The sequence below is a fragment of the Balaenoptera ricei genome, chromosome 7 (genome assembly GCF_028023285.1).
Source record: "Balaenoptera ricei isolate mBalRic1 chromosome 7, mBalRic1.hap2, whole genome shotgun sequence".
NCBI lineage: Eukaryota > Metazoa > Chordata > Mammalia > Artiodactyla > Balaenopteridae > Balaenoptera > Balaenoptera ricei.
Window position 1 is genome coordinate 18381284 of NC_082645.1, and position 26025 is coordinate 18407308.

Genomic DNA, 26025 nt, shown 5'->3' on the forward strand with positions numbered 1-26025 from the left:
AGAAAGAAAACTACAGGCCAATATCACTGATGAACATAGACGCAAAAATCCTCAACAAAATACTCGCAAACAGAATCCAACAGCACATTAAAAGGATCATACACCATGATCAAGTGGGGTTTATTCCAGGAATGCAAGGATTCTTCAATATATGCAAATCAATCAACGTGATACACCATATTAACAAATTGAAGGAGAAAAACCATATGATCATCTCAATAGATGCAGAGAAAGCTTTTGACAAAATTCAACACCTATTTATGATAAAAGCCCTGCAGAAAGTAGGCATAGAGGGAACTTTCCTCAACATAATAAAGACCATATATGACAAACCCACAGCCAACATCATCTTCAATGGTGAAAAACTGAAACCATTTCCACTAAGATCAGGAACAAGACAAGGTTGCCCACTCTCACCACTATTATTCAACATAGTTTTGGAAGTTTTAGCCACAGCAGTCAGAGAAGAAAAAGAAATAAAAGGAATCTAAATCGGAAAAGAAGAAGTAAAGCCGTCACTGTTTGCAGATGACATGATACTATACATAGAGAATCCTAAAGATGCTACCAGAAAACTACTAGAGCTAATCAATGAATTTGGTAAAGTAGCAGTACACAAAATTAATGAACAGAAATCTCTTGCATTTCTGTACACTAATGATGAAAAATCTGAAAGTGAAATTACGAAAACACTCCCATTTACCATTGCAACAAAAAAAATAAAATATCTAGGAATAAACCTACCTAAGGAGACAAAAGACTTTTATGCAGAAAATTACAAGACACTGATGAAAGAAATTAAAAATGATACAAATAGATGGAGAGATATACCATGTTCTTGGATTGGAAGAATCAACATTGTGAAAATGACTCTACTACCCAAAGCAATCTACAGATTCAATGCAATCCCTATCAAACTACCACTGGCATTTTTCACAGAACTAGAACAAAAAATTTCACAATTTGTATAGAAACACAAAAGACCCCGAATAGCCAAAGCAATCTTGAGAATGAAAAATGGAGCTAGAGGAATCAGGTTCCCTGACTTCAGACTATACTACAAAGCTACAGTAATCAAGACAGTATGGTACTGGCACAAAAACAGAAACATAGATCAATGGAACAGGATAGAAAGCCCAGAGATAAACTCACACATATGGTCACCTTATCTTTGATAAAGGAGGCAAGCATATACAGTGGAGAAAAGACAGCCTCTTCAATAAGTGGTGCTGGGAAAACTGGACAGCTACATGTAAAGGAATGAAATTAGAACACTCCCTAACACCATACACAAAAATAAACTCAAAATGGATTAAAGACCTAAATGTAAGGCCAGACACTATCAAACTCTTAGAGGAAAACATAGGCAGAACACTCTATGACATAAATCACAGCAAGATCCTTTTTGACCCAGCTCCTAGAGAAATGGAAATAAAAACACAAATAAACAAATGGGACCTAATGAAACTTAAAAGCTTTTGCACAGCAAAGGAAACCATAAACAAGACCAAAATACAACTCTCAGAATGGGAGAAAATATTTGCAAATGAAGCAACTGACAAAGGATTAATCTCCAAAATTTACAAGCACCTCATGCAGCTCAATAACAAAAAAACAAACAATCCAATCCAAAAATGGGCAGAAGACCTAAATAGACATTTCTCCAAAGAAGATATACAGATTGCCAACAAACACATGAAAGAATGCTCAACATCATTAATCATTAGAGAAATGCAAATCAAAACTACAATGAGATATCATCTCACACCAGTCAGAACGACCATCATCAAAAAGTCTACAAACAATAAATGCTGGAGAGGGTGTGGAGAAAAGGGAACACTCTTGCACTGTTGGTGGGAATGTAAATTGATACAGCCACTATGGAGAACAGTATGCAGGTTCCTTTAAAAACTAAAAATAGAACTACCATATGACCCAGCAATCCCACTACTGGGCATATACCCTGAGAAAACCATAATTCAAAAAGTGTTATGTACCAAAATGTTCATTGCAGCTCTATTTACAATAGCCAGGACATGGAAGCAACCTAAGTGTCCATTATCAGATGAATGGATAAAGAAGATGTGGCACATATATACAATGGAATATTACTCAGCCATAAAAAGAAACGAAATTGAGTTATTTGTAGTGAGATGGATGGAGTTAGAGTCTGTCATACAGAGTGAAGTAAGTCAGAAAGAGAAAAACAAATACAGTATGCTAAGACATATATATGGAATCTAAGGAAGAAGAAAAAAAGGTCATGAAGAACCTAGTGGCAAGACAGGAATAAAGACACAGACCTACTAGAGAATGGACTTGAGGATATGGGGAGGGGGAAGGGTAAGCTGTGACAAAGTGAGAGAGTGGAATGGACATATATACACTACCAAACGTAAAATAGATAGCTAGTGGGAAGCAGCTGCAGAGCACAGGGAGATCAGCTTGGTGCTTTGTGACCACCTAGAGGGGTGGGATAGGGAGGGTGGGAGGGAGGGAGATGCAGGAGGGAGGAGATGTGGGGACGTGTGTATATGTATGGCTGATCCAGTTTGTTATAAAGCAGGAACTGACACACCATTGTAAAGCAATTACACTCCAATAAAGATGTTAAAAAAAAAAAAAAGGAAAGGAAAAGAATACAAGATGACAAATTCAAATAAATAAATAAATAAATAAAAATAAACTCAAAATGGATTAAAGACATAAATGTAAGCATGGACACTATAAATCTCTTAGAGGAAAACATAGGAAGAACACTTTTTGACATAAATCACAGCAAGATCTTTTTGACCCACCTCCTAGAGTAATGGAAATAAAACCAGAAATAAACAAATGGGACCTAATGAAACTTTAAAGCTTTTGCACAGCAAAGGAAACTATAAACAAGACAAAAAGACAACCCTCAGAATGGGAGAACATATTTGCAAACGAATCAATGAACAAAGGATTAGTCTCCAAAATATATAAACAGCTCATGCAGCTCAATATCAAAAAAACAAACAACCCAATCAAAAAATGGGCAGAAGACCTAAATAGACATTTCTCCAAAGAAGACATACAGATGGTCAAGAGGCACATGAAAAGCTGCTCAACATCACTAATCATTAGAGAAATGCAAATCAGAACTACAATGAGGTATCACCTCACCCCAGTTAGAATGGGCATCATGAGACAATCTACAAACAACAAATGCTGGAGAGGGTGTGGAGAAAAGGGAACCCTCCAGCACTATTGGTGGGAATGTAAATTGATACAGCCACTATGGAGAACAATATGGAGGTTCCTTAAAAAACTAAAAATAGAATTACCATATGACCCAGCAATCCCACTACTGGGCATATACCCAGAGAAAACCGTAATTCAAAAAGACACATGCACCCGAATGTTCATTGCAGCACTATTTACAATGGCCAGGTCATGGAAGCAACCTAAATGCCTATCAACAGACGAATGGATAAAGAAGATGTGGTACATATATACAATGGAATATTACTCAGCCATAAAAAGGAACGAAATTGAGTCATTTGTTGAGACGTGGATGGATCTAGAGACTGTCATACAGAGTGAAGTAAGTCAGAAAGAGAAAAACAAATATCGTATATTAATGCATGTATGTGGAACCTAGAAAAATGGTACAGATGAGCCAGTTTGCAGGGCAGAAGTTGAGACACAGATGTAGAGAATGGACATATGGATACCAAGGGGGGAAAACTGCGGTGGGGTGGGGATGGTGCTGTGCTGAATTGGGCGATTGGGACTGACATGTATACACTGATGTGTATAAAATTGATGCCTAATAAGAACCTGCAGTATAAAAAAACAAACAAAACAACTAATACTAAACTTTCATTGGGTTATTTGTATGGAAACATGTTAATATAAATGTTTCAGACATTACATGAAATTTCTAAAAATCTTATATTTGTATTTGTATGGAAATATGTATGGAAATATGTTAATATAAATGTTTCAGACATTACATGAAATTTCTAAAAATCATATTTGTATTTGTATGGAAATATGTATGGAAATATGTTAATATAAATGTTTCAGACATTACATGAAATTTCTAAAAATCTTATATTTGTACTTGTATGGAAATATGTATGGAAATATGTCAATATAAATGTTTCAGACATTACATGAAATTTCTAAAAATCTTATATGTTATGGTATAATGTTATAAGTAATAATCCTAGTTATTACTTTAAAATGTATATCTCAGAAATAACTAATTTTCTTGTCAACTGCATTATTATGAACTGTCATCAAATCTTTAACCGTGGTCATTTTTAAGTCTTTTGTCATTTACAGACAGTTCTGGGTGTACTCTGATGATTTTGCAAATATGTTCCTATAAAAGGGTTTCATCTTCAAGAAATACATGGAAAAGACTCTGACAAGTACAGGTTTCTGGTAACAGACTGTACTGCTGAACTGAATGAATAAGCATTTTCAGAACTCTAATGAAAAACTGATGAACTCATAAAAGTGCTAACAAAAGATCAAGATGAAAAAAAAAATTAATTACATGGGACTGAGTGAACTGATGAGGATGAGTATAATTTTTGTGACTTTGTGTCTGAATTTAAAAAAAAAAAAAAAAATTCCACAAGGACTCAGAGGCAAAGAATATACAAATCAATTTTCACTGCAAAGTAAAGGAGCTGTTACAGTGGAGGATTACTGGACTGAATGTCAATACTATGACATAGTATGAGTGTGTTTCATGTTTGGTAATTGCAATCATTGTTGCTTTTGTTGTGGTCATCCATGTACAATGCTTGGTGTCAGTCGATTTATCTCTTGTAAAAATAAAATACAGTGTGTGTGTGTGAAAAAAAAAAAAAAAGATGTTAAAAAAAAAAAAGATTACATTCTATTGGAGGAAAACAGTCAATAAACAAATATACAAATTAATTAAAAAAAAAAAAAAAAAAAAAAAAGACACATGCTCTCCAATGTTCATTGCAGCACTATTTACAATAGCCAGGTCATGGAAGCAACCTAAATGCTCATCGACAGACTTATGGATAAAGAAGTTGTGTTACATATATACAATGGAATATTACCCAGTCATAAAATGGAACGAAATTGAGTCATTTGTTGAGACGTGGATGGATCTAGAGACTATCATACAGAGTGAAGTAAGTCAGAAAGAGAAAAGCAAATATCGTATATTAACATATACATGTGGAACCTAGAAAAATGGTACAGATGAACCTGTTTGCAGGACAGAAATCGAGACACAGAGGTAGAGAAGAAACGTATGGACACCAAGGGGGGAAAGTGGCGGGGGTGTGGGTGGTGGTGTGATGATTTGGGAGATTGGGATTGACATGTATACACTGATGTGTATAAAACGGATGACAAATAAGAACCTGCTGTATTAAAAAATACAATAAAGTAAAATTCAAAAATAAATAAATAAATAAATTGGCATTGGACTGTACTTTTTTAATTACTAGTGACTGTGACTGATTAAAGCACATTGAATCTATTGTATCCATACGTTCAAAATGATATTCAAAAAAATCTAAGAGACACAAAATAACTCAGTGGATACCACTGTAAGTTGCTAAGGCAGCAATTCACTACTATGAAAATCATTAATTAAAGAAAATTCATCTTGTGTCTCTGGCATGAAGTGTGTTTCACAATAAGGAGATTGGGCGGGAGAAAGTTCTTCAATACAGAATGAATCATTTATAAATGCAGATGGAAGGACAGAAAGTTTACTGTAAATGCTAATGAAACCACTGAGTCAGGCAATGGTCCCTGGTGGGTATTAAAGCCATTAAGAGCAAAGGTAGCGGCAGGGAGCGTGACAGCAAACAGGCTGGGCTGCTACCACCTAAACTCACTGGGCAATCTCAGCGTCCCCGAAAGGAGGACACCGATTCCTTCTCCTCGATACAACTCAAACTCCCAGCACACCTGTGAAGCATATGAGCCCCAAAATTTAACCTGAAGGCTTCAGATCTAAACTGTAGTCCGTCGGAGAGAGAGGGACTAGAGTAACAATCCAGGGTGCGGGATATTCTACAGAAAAACAGAACAGGATTTTTCAACCAGATGGTGGTGCAGTAAAGACCTGGCAAGCCTGAGGCAGCCGTCATTAGAAGGGCCTTTAGAAGAGCCTGCTCCAGGGTTGGCCTTGGCTGACATCTGAGTACTTGGCTTTTGAAATGTCCCCTGTGTTACCAAGTGAGAAGGTTGCTCTGTGGGCCTGGAGTTCTGCATTCTGCTGTACCAGTAAGCCTAAACTGTTGGTATAAAAATGTGCCTTATTGTGAACATCTGCCTTACGTCTGGGAGCCTGGGACTTTGGTGGGCTGAGGGTGCCTATGTGACAAGCCCCCGACAGCAGCCTTGGGCTCTGAGTCTCAAGCATCCTGCCCTTGGCAGAAACACTGCCACGGGGGGCGGAGTGTGTTCTCTGTGGCCTCTCGGGGAGAAAACTGCTCAGCAACCTGCTCCTGGACCCCTCTGGACTCTGCCGGATCACAGAGTGTGTGCGTGGCCATAGGCACTCTGAAACAATGGTAATATTGATTGAAAAGAAAACAGAGAAAGAATGGAGAGAATAGAGCTGCCCCAGAATAAAAGAGACATGAAGAGAAAGAGCAACTAAACCAGTGAGTGGACCTTGCTGGACAACTAGGGGCTCAACTTGCTGGAGCCAGGCAGACCAGACAGCCGCAGGGGACTTCAGGAGCTATCCTGGTGACTCCTCCCTCAGCTCACCTCCTCGAAGGTCCACGGCACTTCTCATACCTCGGGAAGAAACACCTCTTCACAGTCACATCCTCTCCTGACCCTCCAGGCTCAGTCCATTGGAGCCAACATTCCCATCAACACGTTGTTGTAAATCTGGTTTCACAATCAAACCAACAATGGACCTGCCCAGCCCAGACAGTGTCTGTACTTTGTTCCATGCTATTGAAGGTATAGCCACACTTAAAGTTTCCCAGAAAAATTGAATTTATGGGACATGAGATCATTTGTGAAAAGGCTCATTAGCTGAGTTGATAAGCATAAAAGATAATAATCCTTCCCCACATGTAGCCCAAGGTCTCCCAGGTCCCCATCATGCACACAATCCTATGAAGCAGCTAGGGGGCGTTTTAACATGCCCATCTTACAGAAGAAGACCCTGAGTCTCAGAGAGGTTCAACATTTGTCCCCTCAGGATCACACTTTGTGTGAGCAGCAAAGTGAGGGTGAGAAAATCACATGCATATTCAGTTTTCTCAATAAATTTTGCTAGTGCCTGGCAAAACTTATCTTGCATATGTCAATTGCCAAGATTCAGCAGATATTCCAGTACAGAGCAATTTTCTACCTAGAATGAGGGAAATGTTACTTTTTAGGAAAGACACTATTTCAATTTGATTAAGATGCAAGACTGAGCCCATCTCTAGCCCCCAACAAGTAAGTGTTAAAATACACTTGTGGGTGCACAGATAAACCCAGGAGAGCAGGCATGCAAGTTACCTCAAATATAATCAGCACGTAGACCCCAGCAAGAATGACTGCAGCAATGGTCACTTGTGCTTCAATGCTTGTGCGGAGGTATTGATGAGCCATCAAAAGAGGAACAACCTGGGTCTGCTGGAGGGAGGCTCGAATGCTGATGGAAACAGGCTCTCTGCAGAATGAAGCAAAGATCTTACCACTGATAAGGGAAACAGCCCAGCCATCAACCATTAGTGCTTGCTCCCTCGGTGTCTTTCCCAACACGTCATCCATGGCCATAACCAGACCCTGAACTGATCTCAGAGTGACTCACACAATGCCTGACCCGGCAGATGGGGAGCCCTGAGCACAGGCAAGCTGTGTGAGATGCATGCGCAGCCTCCCCATGGCCAGGGCCCTCTGACATAGCTACTCAGCCCCCATCAGGTAGCGCCTTCTTTGCTTCCGCTGCCACTCCAACAATGAACAGGGAGCAGGGAAGTTCACAGTGGTTCTAGCCATTTAATTTTCCCTCTTCCTCCTCACCACATACCTGACTGCTTTACCTGCTAACAAATAGCATAGCCAACTATTCTCACATGTGAGAGATTTGGAAAAGGATGTGCAACCTGAGAACAGGTAGACAGGTTGTCACCAACAGTGTGAAAGCACCAGGAACAAGAAGCATGTAAGTCAGCAACAGCATGTGGCATGGTGAAAATAAAGCACTTTCTAAAATTTCAGTAACTGTTCTGAGCTGAATTGTGTCCCTTCAATATGTGGACTTCCTAACCCCACTTCAGAATGTGACTGTATTTGGAGATAAGGTCTTCACAAAGGTGATTAAGTCAAAAATAGTGATACCAATATGACTGGTGTCCTTATAAGAAAAGGAGTTTGGGGCACAGACACGCACAGAGGGACAAGCACGTGAGAACACAGGGGGAAGATGGTGTCTACACACCAAGGAGAGGGGCCTCAGGAGAGACACACCCTGCTGACAACTTGAGGAAATAAATTTCTACTGTTTAAGCCACCCGTCTGTGATATTTGTTATAGCAGGCCTAGCAAACTCATACAGTAACCAAGAGTACAGACTTAATATGGAGTGGTATTAAAGAAAAAAAGAATCCTAAAGTTTTCTAGAATTCCCCATTGCATAGCTTCATGATATTAATGAATTTAAAGCATCAGCTATAAAATACCATTTGCTTCAAAATGGGCCCTGTAATCAATCCTCTTACTTCCTGACACGTGTGGTTTTGACGCCCGGCCACAGCCTTATGTTCACTGTCTACACAAGAAAAGCATCTCGTCCGAGCCCGTAACTGTCCTGGCTATTCATAACTGGAGTCCCAAGAGTCACACTTCTCTAGGTGGGCATGTCCCAGAGGAGCTACCCCAAGACCTACCTGCTCAGAACCTCAAAGGTCCTGCTCAGCACCGTGCGCTCACTTCTGCTTGGATTTAAAAACACTGTCCAGTTATGAGTGACCTGTAAAAGTCAAAGCATGAAATCCTGGTAAGGCTTTGAACCTGGGCCGTCACCTGAGGTCCCGCGCTGTTCAATGTAGGTCCTTGTTTAGAATAAGAAAAGGAGAAAGAGAGGCGCACGAAGCTTTTTCGCACGGAGACGCTAGAGATGGCCAGGTGGCGTGCAGCTGGAAATGTCCACAACTGGAGGGCTGTGTTTAAGAAAAATACAGAAGTACAAATACAGAATTCATGTGCAAAGACACAAAGATATAGAAGTAAATACGATTTATTAAGAGAAAAGGAAATCACTGCACATTACTGGAGACTTGGAGTCTTCTGAACCCGCTGAGGCAACTGACGAGAAAGGCTTGCTTAGAACTGCTTCCTGTTTGCAAACTGAAGGCAGGAAACTCTCCACACCCCGGTCACAGGAGCCTGTGGGAGGGAGGGCCCGAGGATGAGCTGCCTTTGCTGGGGGCCAAAGTGCCTGAATGTTCTTGTCAGGAGCAGAGGAGTGGAGAAGCCAGCTGAGAGGGGCCAGATGCGTGCAGAGATGGAGGTGTGCCCGGGCAGAGGCAGGCAGCCTGACTGAGGTTGCCAGGGAACTTTCAGTGGGAGGACAGGAGTCTTGCTGCCCACAAATCATAAAGAAAATTGAAAATAGGAACTCAGAAATCAGTCACAGCATGAATGAGAGATCAAAAGTTCTCTTAAACACTTCCGTGTTTGCAAAGAGTGTATCAGAAAAAAATCCTTCGGTAAAGATCTCCTGTGTTGTGTTTCTGGAGCAGGCAACTATGTCAGCAGGCTGCAAAAGGTCATGCCCTCCTCCACACAAGGTCACAAAAGGAGCCAACAGCAGATGAAATGTGCCTACCTCGTCTTTACCGAGGGGCCAGTGAGCTGTGCGCTGCAAACAGGGAAGCCAAGTTTATGTCCTAAGACCACAGCCAGAGCCACCGGTTTAGAACATCAGTGCAACATCAGCCATTGCCCATGAAACCGCAGCCTTCTTCATAATGAGACATTGGCTCTGGGGACACTATTCTGCATGGCAGAAAAATGTGATGGGTGCAGTAACCCACCATTACTCCAGTGACACTCCATTTTGGATGACACAGTCTTGTGTACCAGCAGGGTTTCCTTCTATTAGTTATAATAGGGAAAACCCATGAACTAGGGATACAACTTCAAATAGAAGTCACCATGATAATCCAGGGGAGTCACTGAGGCCAGGACTTGGGGCACAAGTCAGGATGCACAGAGAGGGGCCAGGCCTTGTCTGGGCTCTGGGACATGGTGACAACATCACTGCTGGCTATCCTAGCCTTCACAGGATGTGAACTGAAGGCTTTGGCTTAGATGCTGAGCACAAGGTCCTATTGCTATAGAAGCAGAAGCTCCGGGAAACCAGACACAGTCTTAGCCAAGTGTCCACAAACTCAAGGGAACCATGGTATTGGAGTACCTTCTGTACCATGAGGTAAGGCTTAGGTTTAACTGCACTTTCAAATATATAATGTTTCCCTGAATTGCCCAGTAAAATCACTCTAAATTAAAAAAAAAAAAACCTCAAAAGCCTGAATTTACTGAAATGGTGAGAGTTTTATAACTGTCTTAGAGAAAAGAGAATTTCAAAGACAAAGCAAAAGATAAGGGCTTGCCTAATAACGGTGTCATTGCCTTATGGCTCCCATCAAATCAATTAGAGAGGAAACTCAATTTATAAAGGAGTGAAATGAGTTTTTACAATTCCTTTCAAATAACTTATAAGTGTAACCTGCTGTGGCCACCACCTCCTGGAGCCTGGAGCATTAGCCTGGGTCACCTCCACCACCACGTGCTCTTCTCTCCCGAGATGACTTGGGCCACTGGCCACCAGGGCCCCTGCCAGGTCCACTTGGAGCAGCATGGAGTCTGCATGGCTGCTGAGGTTCACAGCTGGGGGAGCGTCAAGGTGAAGTACAAAGCAAGGAGGAGAGGCCTGGAGGGTCCCCCCCAACACCTTTCCCACGTTCCCAGGGAACACCCCTCTTGGAAAGTGCACAAGGAAATGTATGTCCAGGCCGTCCCTTCCACCTGTGCCGCTGCCCTGACTGCTCCTACCTCTTCAGCCCCTCACCCCTGACACGCGCAATTGGTTTTGCTTTGTTTAGTTGTGTTTTGAATCCTCTGGTTTAACATTTAGGTGGTGTCTCCCATCCTACTATCATCTCTGCTTCCACTCTTTGCAGCCAGCATAAAACGCCTGCCCCAGTTCCTGGATTCATGATGAGCAGTAGACAAAATGGCTGCATGAATGAACAGATGAACTAATCCACAGCCATGCCCAAATCCTAAGGTGCCTGGTGAGAAATCACAAGGAGAACTGAGCAAGAAATCTGAAATCGGCTAAATCAGTGAAGTCCACTGCAGTGAGAGGAGCGAAATCCATTGCGAAGTCCACTGCGATGTTGTGGTGTCAGCAGTGACTTGTGGATCCCAGCAAACTGGAGCCTGTGGTCGAGCCCACCCCTGCAGAAGACAGCTTTGATCCTTGCCTTCAGCCATGCTGAACAGTCTGCTGTGCTGCTAACACAAGGGCAGTCCCCTGCCTTTGCTTCAGATGCCTCCCCCAAATCTGGAGAACTACACTATCTTTTGAGATCCTGCTCAAGCTCTCCTCTCCTTAAATCCTTCCTTGTCATCCACAGCTTGAGTGGATCCTCACTCCTTCCTGCATCCTCCATAGATCAGGAGGATCTACGTCTTTCAGGCCTGACTTGACCCGTCCCCGCTGTGAGCCCCAGGGCCACACTCCTCGGAGAGTGGCTCTCTCCTGGCTCACAGTCTCCATGCTGTTCTTCTAATAAGCATGATCATCTACTCTACTCTGGTTATCCCAGCACAAAGGCCCATGTCCTGGAGGCCCTTTCATGGTGGGGAGAAAGACACACGAGCAAAGCACTTCTGAACAGCAGGCAATGTACTGCTGTGGTATATGGAACAAGGCTGTGAGATCCACCTAAACTGTAGAGTCCCCTCAGGCTTACCCTTCAGTTTGCTTTAGACCTTATCGAACGCTGGGCTAAGGTGCACTGGCCAGGACCTCCTCCTTGACCAAACTTGAGTCAGGCTCCTCTGAGCCCTCTTCTCAACTAGGCCTTGACCTTGGCCTGGTGAGCCACAGAATAGGGGTGTTAACGTCTTATAGGCTCTTCCTCTATGAACCCCAGCAGGTGCTCACAGGGAAGATGGGGAGAATGGGGAGAACCTTAAGAAAGCCTTAATTTGCTGGGGAAGTACATCAAATCTGGTAGCCTGAGGATGTGGTGGAACCACAGCAGCTGGGGACAGGTAAGAGAGGAGAGCAGCTCTACCCCTGAGGGAGGGGTAGGAACAGGGCCGAGCTTGGCAGACAGATGGAAAGAGGCCAAGAAATTCCAAGTGTCTGGGGCACTGAAGTGTACCATGGCAACTACAAACTACAACACAACCAACCTCTAACTAGATTTACACAACTCCCCCCACCCCAAAACTAAGGCCCTTAGAAGTTAAGGTGTGGTCATCTCCAAGCTTAAAACTTTACCTCGTGCTATGGACTGAATGTCCATGTCCCCTATATTCATATGTTGAAGCCCTGAGCACCTGTGTGGCTATACTTGGAGATGGGGCCTCTAAGGAAGTAACTGAGGTTAAATGAGGTCATAGGGTGAGGCCCTGATCTGATAGGATTAGTGTCCTTGTAAGAAGAGATACCAGAGAGCTCTCACTCTCTCTACACACACACTCATAAACACACACACACACACACACACACACACAGGAAAGGAAAGGCCCTGTGAGGACATAGCAGGAAGGTGACCATCTGCAAGCCAGAAAGAGAGTCCTCACTGAAATCAAATCAGCCCACCCTGACCTTGGATGTCCAGCCTCCAGAACTGTGAGAAATAAATGTCTGGTGTTTAAGCCACCCAGGCTGTGGTATTCTGTTATGGCAGCTGAGGCCTACAAAAAGGCAAGAGAGCCCAGAGTATAAGAAACCAAGCAATCATCGAACTCAGATGACACAGCCAAGGAAAGAACCAATGAACTTAAAGATAGGTCAAAAGGAACCACCCAAGCCAAAACACAAGAGGGTGGGGGCAGGGAACAGAACAGAGTATCCAAGAGCCACAGGAAGCTGGGCCTTTACTAAAATGCACTGTTTGGCTGCTGTCACCCTTCCATGGGGAACGTCACCACCACCCACCCATCGCAGTCTCACTAGTGCCCCTCCCCTTCTGTTCTGAAGCCTCATCTTTCACCAAACGTCCTGGAGAAACAAAACACACACAGGGAGGAACGGTAATTGCTTAGGCTGTGACCTTGGGCAACAGTCATGATAGTTTTCGGGTCTCTTCACTTTGTGACTCAACCATGGACGACAGTCCATCTCAGTACAGGTTTGGATACAGTAGCTTTCCAGCGGTGACACAGCCAGCAACTGCCAGAACTTTCCTTGATCTGGATACAGGCTAAATAAAATCTGTAACAATCAGAAACATTTAATGATAGATTTGTGGTGTGAGAACAATAGGATTTAAGTAAATTTGATAAGAGCTGAAAATACGGGTATGATAATGGTGCTGCTTGATGTATCCAAAATTCACCAGCTTACTCTAAATAGCTTTTCTGAGATATTAAAAGATAAAACTCTGATCCATTATACTATTTTCTGCTACAACGGGCCTTGATTATTGATATTTGCCAATTTTAAGGATTAAATACCCAGCCATAAAATTAAATCATCAGGGGAGGGTAAACATGGTCTTCCCATATTGGAGAGTAGGAAATACAACCCATATGATGGTGGGAGCACATGCTTGTGGAATTTTCAGAGTATCTTATACTTCATCAGAAAGTAAATTAAAGTGATGATGAGATAACAGATTACAGAAGTTCAAAACAAATTCCTCAAATTCTGTTTTGGATTGTGTCCACAAATCACCAAAATTTCAATTACCAGAAGAAGGATGAAGACTAGACACAGAGCTCAGGTCAGCTCTCAGGGGTCAGGGGAGACTTGGGCCACCCATACTTCCTCCTTGGATACCCCAGTACACCCACCCACCAGGCTATGCTAAGCAGCTAGGGTTTCAGAACCACACAACTGTGTGAATAGGAAGTAGAAAGGCAAACTGGTAGCCAAAAAAGTAAACTCATGAAGTTTTCAGAGTTCAATGCAATTGTTTTTTTGTTCTGTGCTTAGATTTCCTTTCTCTGTGCCACTGCTCTCCTCCCATGTGGATTATTAAAGAATGCCTGTACTCATTTCAATTCAGCTAGTATTGACTTCATGCACCCTTGCTGTCTGAAATGCAACATTGTTCCCTATATGTCACACTGAGAAGAGGAGACTCTTGTCATGTACAATCCTGCACACACATAGAGCCCCAACCCTCATGCCCACACACACAGGTAATGAAGACCATGTATTCACAGCTACACGTGGTCACATACACAGCTTCCAGTCACAAAGGGCACCCAGCATGGCTGTCACCACAGTCTGCCTACAGAGAAAAGCCACAGCCACACCAGTCCTGGAGTCCACAGGGCACAGGTATGGAAACACCACTCACTCACCCCTTCCTTGCTCACAATCTCATACCCTGTCACAGCGGCACATACCAACCACCTACTGGTGTCTCCCAAAAATGGCCCACGCACACTATCCTATGCCAATGCTAAAAATAGGTAACTATTAACTCTAGCAATAACTCCCTAGGCACACACACAACCTCAAAATGCTCACAGACCGCAAAAGACCCACACGTCCCAAGGAGGCATGCACACACACAAACACACAGCCAGGCACTCGGTACCTCACACCCATGTGCACACACACAGACACACAGGCAGACATGGGGGCCTCACACCCACATGCACACACACAAATGGGGGGCCTCACACTCACTCATTCAGCAAATATATTTTGAGTGCCTACAACGTGATCTCGGCTAGGGCCACATCAGGGCACACATCACACAAATGCTGGCAGTGAAACTCATGACCCCTCAAGTCAGAGGGAACACTTAGGTCACCTCCAGGGCCCTGGCTCTGCAGCCCTCCCTGGGGATGTATGGGCAATTAAAATCAGAGCAGCCTCCAGGGAAGGGGCAAACATAGAACTTCACTCTCTCCCAAACAGGGTGGTTCAGCTGGGAGCCATCCAAAAGGGGCACTGAGACATTCCTGAGGGCACCCATGATTGCTGGACATGTCCCAACACAACTAAAGAGTGTTTACTGCATGTGGTTGAAAAGAGAATTTGGCAAGCCGCTTAAGGTGGGAATTGAGACCTGGAGGCAAGCTAACTGCCTTCCACAGAGCAAAGCCAGGTCCTCAGGGCTTCCATTGTATGACTGGAGACAACAACAGAGGAGCGTTGCTAAGGGTAGGCCTCCCTAGCCACCCCCAGGCTGCCATCCCACACACCCTCAGTAACTCCTACAAAGAAATGTGTGAGCCCCACACCTCAGGTGCCCTGCTACCCAGCACCATTCCCCCCGGGGGCTCTGCTGAGCAGACAGCAGAGCTCAGGGTGCCATGGTACTCACAGAGCACAGCACCACAAAGACAAATAAGCCTGTGACTTTCAGCCACCGCACACAGCACCTGCAAGAGAAAAGACAGGCCCCAGGTCACACTGACAGCAGTCTTGCTTACACGTGCCCTGAACTGTCAAACCTCAGATGTCTGCTGAAGCCTTGGGTAATGTCTATCTCAAAGCACGTGTGAAATTCTTTCCATAACATGGTATGAAGGAGGATACTGCTGAGGACAAAACCAGATTGGTGGAGGTTATAGAGGGGAACAAACTTAACCCTGAGTGTCTGAACACCGCTTCTTACCAGAGATGCTGAAGTTCAAGATTTGAGCCTCTTCACTAGCCTTTTAAAGGCTCTAGTTTCCTGGAAACAAGCTTTATCTCGGCTCTCAGATTCATATTTATCAATGATTTTCCCCTAAGTTTTCTGGAAGGTAGGAATATGGATTTGATCATCAAATAAACATCGACTGAGACATAACCAAACAATTCAAGAAAGAAATTGCAGTGCTATAACCAGTTGTACCAGCAGAGTCCTTTAAGAATTCCTTAGGAGATAATTCAATAGACAATCAGGCCCTCTGAGGACTGCTGATGGCACCCTGGCCCAGTCATCATTACACACTTCTTAACTGTGGCCCTCAGGTCCTTGGTGAATGTGGGCCTGGCAGCCACTTCAGGCTTATCTCTGCTCCTGTCACCTCCCCAGGGCCCACCAGATCCTACCTCCTAAAGACACAATCACTGCCTAGTGCTGGGGGGTGCTCTCCCCTGGCCACTCCTCGAGAGCAAGCCCTTGGGTATTTGTGCTCTGCCCCTGCAAAAGGAAGGGTGCTGGTACACAGCCTGTGCTTGACACATGTTTGTAGAACGAAGGAATAAAGTCTATATAGGGATATCTTTTTCAAAACCTTTCTGATCCTTTCAAAATGGTAAAACCTTGTTTTGCATTCTCTCAGATTTAATGAATTTGATGAATAATATTTCACCCTTCCAAATTATGATCAATAGCTCTTATTCAAATGGGAATCAAAAAACATTTCCTTTTAAAGCATGAAGCATTAATTGAACTATTTTTTATATACATTTTTTTTAAACATCTTTATTAGAGTATAATTGCTTTACAATGGTGTGTCAGTTTCTGCTTTATAACAAAGTGAATCAGCCATACCTATACACATGTCCCCACATCTCCTCCCTCCTGCATCTCCCTCCCTCCCACCCTCCCTATCCCACCCCTCTAGCTGGTCACAAAGCACCGAGCTGATCTCCCTGTGCTATGTGGCTGCTTCCCACTAGCTATCTATTTTATGTTTGGTAGTGTATATATGTCCATGCCACTCTCTCACTTTGTCCCAGCTTACTCTTCCCCCTCCCTGTATCCTCAAGTCCATTCTCTAGTAGGTCTGCATCTTTATTCCTGTCTTGTCCCAGTTGAACTGTTTTAAATACTAATTTCTTTCTACATAACTGACATATACAGCAGAGCTGACCATCCAAAATAATTTTTACGAGTTTCTTCAACAATCATGTGTAGTACTTTCTAGACATGTTACAATGGACTATTACTCAGCCATAGAAAGAAACGAAATTGAGTTATTTGTTGTGAGGTGGATGGAGTTAGAGTCTGTCATACAGAGTGAAGTAAGTCAGAAAGAGAAAAACAAATACAGTATGCTAACATATATATATGGAATCTAAGGGAAAAAAAAAAAAAGGTCATGAAGAACCTAGTGGTAAGACAGGAATAAAGACACAGACCTACTAGAGAATGGACTTGAGGATATGGGGAGGGGGAAGGGTAGGCTGTGACAAAGTGAGACAGTGCATGGACATATATACACTACCAAATGTAAAATAGATAGCAAGTGGGAAGCAGCCGCATAGCACAGGGAGATCAGCTCAGTGCTTTGTGACCACCTAGAAGGGTGGGATAGGGAGGGTGGGAGGGAGGGAGTTGCAAGAGGGAAGAGATATGGGAACATTTGTATATGTATAACTGATTCACTTTGTTATAAAGCAGAAACTAACACACCATTGTAAAGCAATTATACTCCAATAAAGACGTTAAAAAATAATAATAAATAAAAGTTAAGTAACATGACAAAAAAAAAAAAAAAAGAATGGCACTAAGTCTTTCAGTTAAGTGGCAAGTTTGAGGCAACTATTCTACGAATCGTCGAAGATAAAACAACCACTGAATGTAAAGGCTTAAATGTACGTGATTCTATTTTCCATGGTATGGGACATTTGAGGAAGCTCGCACCCTCTGGAGTTGTGAGGCAGCCAGCTGGGGAAGGGTGTTAACAGCGTCAGCGCTTACCATCATGGTGACCTATGGGGCCAGGTCCCTGTTCACACACTTTCACATGATTCAAATAATTTTATAGCACATTAATCAGCCAATACTTGTCACACCTATGAGAAGAGCTAAGACCAGTCAAGGTGAAGAAACTACACTTGGCTGGGAGGCATGGTGGGAAAAGACATCTCCATGAACAAGCACTAACCCTAACCCTAACCTGGGGTCACATTCCTCCCCCCACCCCTTTGCTCCTCTCACAACCTGCATGACCTCAGGCAAAATCCTTACCCTCTGAAGTACGTCCTTCACCTACCTCTCAGGATTGCCTGAAAGATCAGGAGGACAACTGAGAGTGGGCCTCTCTAGGTAAAGACGGATACACTTTGGGATGCGGGTAGGTACGCTTCTAATCAGCCCTTCAAACAGCTTCAGAAAAGCTGGGCCCACTAATGTAGAGAAATAATAACACGAATATTTGATAGCTTCATGGTGTCTTCTCACCTATCCATGGATTTTCCCATAGACCATTTTAGTGGAAGCCCACGGAAGGCTGTGGAGTGAGGGGAATGCCAGGCGACAAGGAGACAGTTGCACGGACATGCCCGGCCCTGCTGGTTGCTCAGCTACCTCGGAGCAGATACATAATGGGGACCTTGGTGGTCCTGGTATTCTGTCCCTGGAAATGCCACTTTCAAATGTATGGCACTCAACAGAACCCCTCCTTCAAGTAAATGCTCACGCAGAAGCCTCAACAGACAAACAAGGGAGAGATCACTCCTGCTCCGACCCGCGCGGGGGATGCTGCAAAATTCCCTCAGATCCCCAGCGCACGTGCGCCCTCTGCCCTCCTATGCATGCGCGGAGCACTCGGCCTCTCTCGGCCCCACTTGCAGCTGCATCAGCCCTAAAAACACTCTTTCTCCTTCCTGTGCAGAACCCTTCTAATAACGTGCTTCATCACTGACTACAAATGATAATGTCAGCTTCTAAAACACCACGGGGACTACTTCATCCACAAAGCCTCATGGGCGTGAAGACCCCAGCCACACAACAGAAAGGACAGGTGTGTAGGGTGCTAGTCATTTAGGTCTGTAATTGGGTTTTCTTGTAGCCTTAAAGGTTCCATGCTGGTTTGAACGCCGCTTTATCTGTCTTCCAGGGCCTGGAGGAAAGGAAGATTACCTTCCAGGAAGGTGCCGCCTAGCCTTCTTCCTCACCTCCACCTTGTCCTCGGGAAGGATGTGGTGAGGGCAATACCCGCACCGCGCCCCACTCCCCAGCCCAGTCCCAGGTGGGCGGCGTGCGCTGTGCGACCAACACCCTGTGCCAGTGCTGGCACTCCAAGTCTTCCTACCTCAACTTGGAAAGACGGAACCTGATGTGAGCGCTGTCCAGAAGCTCCCCCTTCTCTGAGGAGGCGGATCCAGAGGAACCTACCAGCTCTCTGCTCAGCAGGGATCCGCCCTCCCACTCAGCAGAGCTGTTCTCCCAAGATTCTTCAGCAGTGATGAACTCTGGGTGGTAAACGGGCACGCACCGTGACCTGGAAATCAAGGTTGTGTGGTTATTTTCACGGAAATAGTAGCATCTCCAAAGCAACACTTCATCTCAGGGGTGAGCATGAAATGTACAATCAATACTTGTTTTTAAAAGGACCATCGATATAGTAGTACTAATCAGACTGGTGGGAATGGGTCTTTCTTGACATCACACACCCTGGACTGGAGGGAAATCATCTGGGGTCACACAGTCTTCAAAATAAATTGTGGACCTTCAAGAAACATCAGCTTGTTCTGAGTTTGGAACTTTCCAGTAAAGCTTTTTCTGGCTCAGACCAGCTCCAGCTCATTTCGGTTTTTGCTTTCTCTTTGATTGTGCTGGAGTTCTCAATACCTGGTCCTGTTATACTCATCCTGAAGCACAGTGAGTGGCATAAGCCTCTTCTCCTCTTTGTAGGTATCCATCTGTTATGGAGCTGTAGGGGAGATGGTCTACCTAGCTTTCCCACCCAACATCTACATGAGCACGAGCAGGAGTGGGGAACATCAGTACTGGACCAGATGGGCACAAGAATGGGAACTATATCTAGAAGGATGAATCAAGGGGTATCATAAACTTTTATCAAAATTACATGTGGATATATCCATTTAATTTTGGTTGAATCCCTGAACAACTGAACAACTCATTCAGTACAGATTCTCAGTCAGCACTTGACTCTAGTAAGGCTGCACCAAGCCCAGAATTTTCCTGTGGAAATACATGGAATACTTGTGGGGTGGCAATATTGACACAAGAGCCACAATCTATTATGTTATGCCTCTCAAGCTATGCCTTTCGAACCCAGTTAGCTCAACAGGGCATTGTGATCCTCCTGAACTCTTATCACTGCTTTAGGACTGGTTCACAAGAAAAATAGTCTTATTCATAAGGAGAAGTTCAAAGATGCAAATTAGGCTGTGTGAAACCAATATGTAACAAGATAACAGATGATGTTGACAGTGTGAAAACTTTGAAAATAATCAGTAATCTTGTCCAAGAATTTTGTGACTGGGAAATGTCACAGATGTGTGAGGAATAATATCACAAACCCTCTCAACTGATGAACAAACACAACTGTGACTAAAATTGGAACCAAGGAAACTGTTTTTAAGTAGAAAGAGGAAAGCTTATGTCACTGTTTCTGGAGTAGTGCGTTGCAATAGAACTTTCCATGGTGGTGGAAATGTTCTCTGCATGTCCAGTATGGTAGCTACAAGTGCTCATTGGCCACTTGAAATGTGTAACTGGAGAACTGAATTTTTAATTTTATTGAATTTTAACTAATTTGACTTTGAATAACCATGTGTGATATGTGGCTACCATGCTGGTCAGTTATAGGTGTGGGGCATGCTTTGACTCTTAGCTGCACACTCCTGCCCTCAACATCTTGAAAAGGACACGTTCTCTTCTGAAAATATGTAAATTAATGGATGTTATCCTAATAAGCCATTTGATCCAATTAAAACTGCAACAAAATAATGCTGGCAAAAACTAAAGCATCAAAAAGACCTTGCCACCACCAATACCTCAGTAAGCCTCATGCAGAACAAAAAAAGGAAAACATTTTGTAAGTAAACCTGACTCATGTTCTACTCCTCTGAAGTGATTTTTGTGATATGAGGCACAGTTCAGCATTCCAGGGCCAGTCTCTGTGTTCCACAAGCCCAGGATAAATGCTTTCACATTATTGGTTTTCCAGAGAAGCATGAGTTGTAAAATATCTCAGGCCTTAACAGTTTACCAAGGAACTCAAAGGAAAACATTAAAAGGAATAGATTGTAAAGTGTTGGTTTTCAAAGTTACTGATTAGAAGAGATGGAAGAGAGTTGCTGTCCCCCGGTGGTAGAGGCCTTGCTGGGCACTGGGCTGGCAGGCATAACCACGGATGACACAAGAGCAAGTTCCAAAGTCAGGACATGAATTTGGTGTTTAAGAGCAAAGGATAAGAAGCATTGACTCTTGAAGGAGTTGTGGAGGAACCAAGGTTTCACGAAGGAGGTGACATTTGAGCCCCGTTACACTTGAGTAGGACTGACCTGGAGAGCCAGAGAGGAGAGGAGGTCCCTTTAGTAAAATGGGCTAAGTGGGAACTTTTTCAGGGAAACACAACTTGTCATCAGGGGTCTCCTGGAGGAAGCCACACTGGCTCTGCATTGGGAAGTGACAAATCAAGACTCCTACACCCTGTCCAAATCCTGTGAACTTGAGTCTTAGGACGGTGAGACCAGGAACCCACATGGCATATGAGCACCCCAAAATTCTGATGCACCCTAAAGTGGGACGATTCCCCCCCCCAAACATTTACAGACAGGGCTGGAGAGAGGGTGGGTAGTTCCTCAGAGGCTGTGGGAGAGAGGCCGAGTGCAAGGGTCAGTTGGCAGGAAAGGAAGGCCCATGACAATGTCACCACGTTTGGAATGTGTGGGCAGTCGGGGGACACCAAACATATGGCTCAAGCTTCTGGAAGTTTGTCTTCAGAACAGAGGATGGAGGCCTGAGCCAGGGGCCCTTCACCCTGAGGGAGAGAGTCTGTAACTCATCCTACAGATCAACTCTGCTCATCGGTTCCAGAACCACCCACGTTTATCCTCAAAAGGAACTTCAGATTTACAGGAAGTAGAGTTTTCTTTTAAATCATACATTTTTCAGCTTCGTAACTACTGACATTTGAGCCAGATAACTCCTTGTTGCGGGGACGTGTCCTGTGCAATGCAGGATGTTTAGCAGCATCCCTGCCCTCTACCCCAAATGCCAGTAGTACCCCTCCCCCATTTGTGACAACAAAAATTGTCCCCTGACAGTGCCAACCTCAACCCTGGTTGAGAAGCCCTGGCCTGGCAAGATGGCCTTTCCCAGCTGTGTGCATGCATGAGTGTGTACATGTGCTATTCAATCATTGCAGGGTTATGCTCAAGGTTACTTGGCAATTCATAAGGCACAGAATACAACCACTAGAATCATGAACACACATTGAATTGACAAGGATCTAGCAGAGACCATACATGTCAGGTAAAAATTCATATCTCAGGAAGAAACTCTCCAGCATAAGTGCAAAGGATAATGCTCAGAGATTTCTTAATTTTATAGGAAAGAAAGAAAAAAACACCTCACCCTTTCTCTTGTGAGAAATTCCTCAGCAAAGGTGTGTTTTCTGTAAAGCAGGGGTCTTTAGAACTGGAGCTGAAGAACTGGGGGAAAGGAGGGTGAGACCTGAAAAACAAAGTGAAGGAAAGGGATCACCAACGCAAAATGATGGCTGTGCTCACTGGTGGTTGTGGCTAGATTCAAGAACGTGCCCCAAGAGTCAGTGGTACATCTTCTTTATCCATTCATCTGTTGATGGACACTTAGGTGATGTGGCACATATATACAATGGAATATTACTCAGCCATAAAAAGGAATGAAACTGAGTTATTTGTAGTGAGGTGGATGGACCTAGAGACTGTCATACAGAGTGAAGTAAGTCAGAAAGAGAAAAACAAATACTGTATGCTAACACATATATATGGAATCTAAAAAAAAGAAAAAAGAAAAAGAAATGGTCAGAAGAACCTAGGGGCAAGGTGGGAATAAAGACACAGACCTACTAGAGAATGGACTTGAGGATACGGGGAGGGGGAAGGGTAAGCTGGGACAAAGTGAGAGAGTGGCATGGACTTATATACACTACCAAATGTAAAATAGATAGCTAGTGGGAAGCAGCCGCATAGCACAGGGAGATCAGCTCAGTGGTTTGTGACCACCTAGAGAGGTGGGATAGGGAGGGTGGGAGGGAGAGAGATGCAAGAGGGAAGAGATATGGGGACGTGTGTATATGTATAACTGATTCACTTTGTTATAAAGCAGAAACTAACACACCATTGTAAAGCCATATACTCCAATAAAGATGTTAAAAAAAAAAAGAAGAGTCAATGGTAAATTTCACGTGTTATATCTGAATTGTAAAAAGCTGGAGTTTTAGGAAAGAAAATTAGAAACAACTCTCCTCCCCAGCCTAAACCAGATTGGAAGTGCAAAGCAGAAACTCACATAGACTAGATGCTGTGGGATCAATACTTTTAGGCTCACTTTAGCATTAAAATATGTTCCAGCCATCTTTGCCATTCCATGCAGAGTTTTTCCTCAAGAAAACCATTCAGAATCTGATGGGCCTGTTTATATTCAGAAAATTCTGTTTCCTAAAACCACAATATTTAAATATCACACATTTAAAATATTCTAATAGCTTCCCTTGAGAGATTAAGCAGCAGAAGTCAGGCTGATGGAGTCATAATGAAATGATAACCAAGATAGCAGGGAGGGGGCTCACAGGGGAACAGAAGCCACAACTGAAGCAAAGCAAAGGTTCACACTGCACAAGACCCCCTTCTGCTGTGATTTGGCCCGTCCATAAACGTATCCAAGTCAGCAGCTTTGTGAGAGGGAAATAAAGGCATAGGCACAACAGAGTCCCCCACCCCGCATACATGGTCACCTCATCAAAAGACATAAGATGTTAAAAAGCAGCCAGCTTTTCATGAAAAGCTGTGGAAATCATGTTCATTCCTAATTGTTGGGAATACGTCATTTTGTACATTGCCCTTCCATGGTCCAGGCCATGTGGAACCTCTGTGGATGCTGTGATACACTCATCTGGCAAAATAACAGCACTTCAGATTACAAATGCAGAGCAAAGCAAAGAAAAATATTTCCATCCACTCTCTCTTTCTCATTCAAGCATGCACCTGTGACACAGACAATAAGACTGGTCTTACGGATTAGAGAACCCCTGACCTGTATCTAACAGCACCCATCATGTCACACTGAAGTCAGGAAAGGAGTCTGTCTGGAGCCAGCGAGTGTCCTCTGGGCACCACCTCAGGTTGGTGCCCAGAGACTCAGCCACCACAGCCAGGGAGCGGCAGCCTTTTGTGCTTGTTGCCACCACAGATGTCCCTGTGCAATTTTCACTATGCCCCTGGCATGTGGAATGGAAAGTGCAGGAAAGAGGGAATGTGGACAGCCCCGCCACAGAGCGGAGTGTGGGTGCCATGGGTGATAAGCTCAGAGTTAGAGGCAGAACCTGAACTCTTCAGAGTCCAACCCCTCATGGAAGACAGAGGGATGAGGAGACCCACCAGCTTCACCTGGCATCATTGGTCAGTTTTGCACACTAACTGAGACACAGACTCGAGGCTGTTCAAGATTGGTGACCCAAATTCTCCCTCTGAAGTAGGAGTCTGGCTGTGTGCTGGAGGAGAGGAACACCGAGGAGAGTGGGAAAAGTTTGGGATAGCTGCCCGGGATCATAAAATTGAGAGGGGAGAGAATCAACTCCTGAAAGGACTGCTGCTGGGAACCTTGGGGTTGGAAGTTTGCGAGGGTCTCTGCCAGGGCATCTGCCCCATGAGGGTCGGAGTGGGAGAGCCAATGCTGCGGTGGTGCTGGAGGAGCAGTGAACATAGGGTGGGAGAGAGGCAAAGGGACGCAGTCCTGGGCACAGGATGGAAGAGGAGGGAAGCTCTCCACAGCACCAGCAGGAAGAGGCGGGTGCATGGGAGGAGGCTGAGAAGCTTGACGAGCTCAAGGAAGTGCTGGGCATAAGAGGATAGGAAGGCCAGAAGTGGAGGACCTGAAGCTTTCCCAGGCCGAACAGCTCTGGGGCAGACATAGGCAAAGACAGTCATAGGTGTGAGCGTGGACACTGCACATGGAGAAGAGCCGTTAGAGGCAAGGAGGTAGGGGGGACTTTGGAGCTGAGAGTTTGGAGTGGAGCTCATGAGAGAATGACTCATGAGAATGACCGTGACTGAAGGAAAAAGGAGAACAAAGACTCGAGTGTCAAAATCCCGACAGCGTTGCAGAGAGTCCCCAGAACACCAGTATGCCAGCACAAAAGAGGGTGCTAATGAGCCCTTGGATAATCATAGTAAAAATTAATTCAGACAAGAAACATCAACAGATGCTAAAGCTAATGGGTAAAAAAGTCAGATGAGGAATGAGATACTGACATTTGCACAAAGCATTAATTACAGAAGGGAAAAGAGCAACTTCACAATGGAAAAGCCTGGTGGACATCACCTTAATCAAGTGATCAAAGTGCACATCGTCTGCAATGGGTCTAAGTGAAAGCAAGCACCACCTAATATGATGGAATGAGAAGTGCACAGCCTCACTTCTCTGCTGTTGCTGCCAAAAATGTATAACCTGAATCCAGTCAGAAGGACGCATCAGGCAAACAAAAGTGAGGGAATCTTCTATAAAATAACAGGACCCTAATCTTCGAAAGGTTCAGCATCATGAAATTAAGAAAAAATTGAAAAATCCTAGGCTAAAGGAGACTGAAGTAACATCACAACACAATGCAATATGTGCTTCTAAATTGGGTCCTTTGCTATAAAGGAAGGGCATTATTGGGAGAGTTGGCAAAACTTGACTGGAGTTTCTGGATGAACAGTTTATGAAAGTTTTTCATATTATTCTGTAATTTGTCTCTAAGATTAAAATTATTTGAAGATAAAATAATAATTTGTAAAAGTCCAGAAGTAAGCCTAAAATTAGCAAAAGAATAAGTTAAAACTACTGATTAATCTAAATAACTCATGAGATTAAATAATATTCTACATAAAAACTATGTAAAAAGGAGACTAATTTTTAAAGACTTCCCAATGTCTTTTCCTTCTCAGTAATAAAGTCT

General features: G+C 43.8%; 1 protein-coding gene across 8 annotated transcripts in view; it reads right to left on the bottom strand.

Annotated features, from left to right (window-relative positions):
- OCA2 (OCA2 melanosomal transmembrane protein) overlaps positions 1–26025 on the bottom strand; it is a 298538-nt gene that overhangs the window by 214168 nt on the left and 58345 nt on the right. For all 8 annotated transcript variants that reach the window (XM_059927745.1, XM_059927747.1, XM_059927740.1 and 5 more), the window contains 7 exons: positions 22461–22559; positions 19165–19353; positions 15516–15573; positions 13372–13444; positions 10718–10878; positions 8874–8956; positions 7501–7654 (listed from right to left, as the gene is read on the bottom strand). In XM_059927745.1, coding sequence (XP_059783728.1) covers positions 7501–7654; positions 8874–8956; positions 10718–10878; positions 13372–13444; positions 15516–15573; positions 19165–19353; positions 22461–22559 — 817 coding nt within the window. The remainder of the gene's footprint in view (positions 1–7500; positions 7655–8873; positions 8957–10717; positions 10879–13371; positions 13445–15515; positions 15574–19164; positions 19354–22460; positions 22560–26025) is intronic.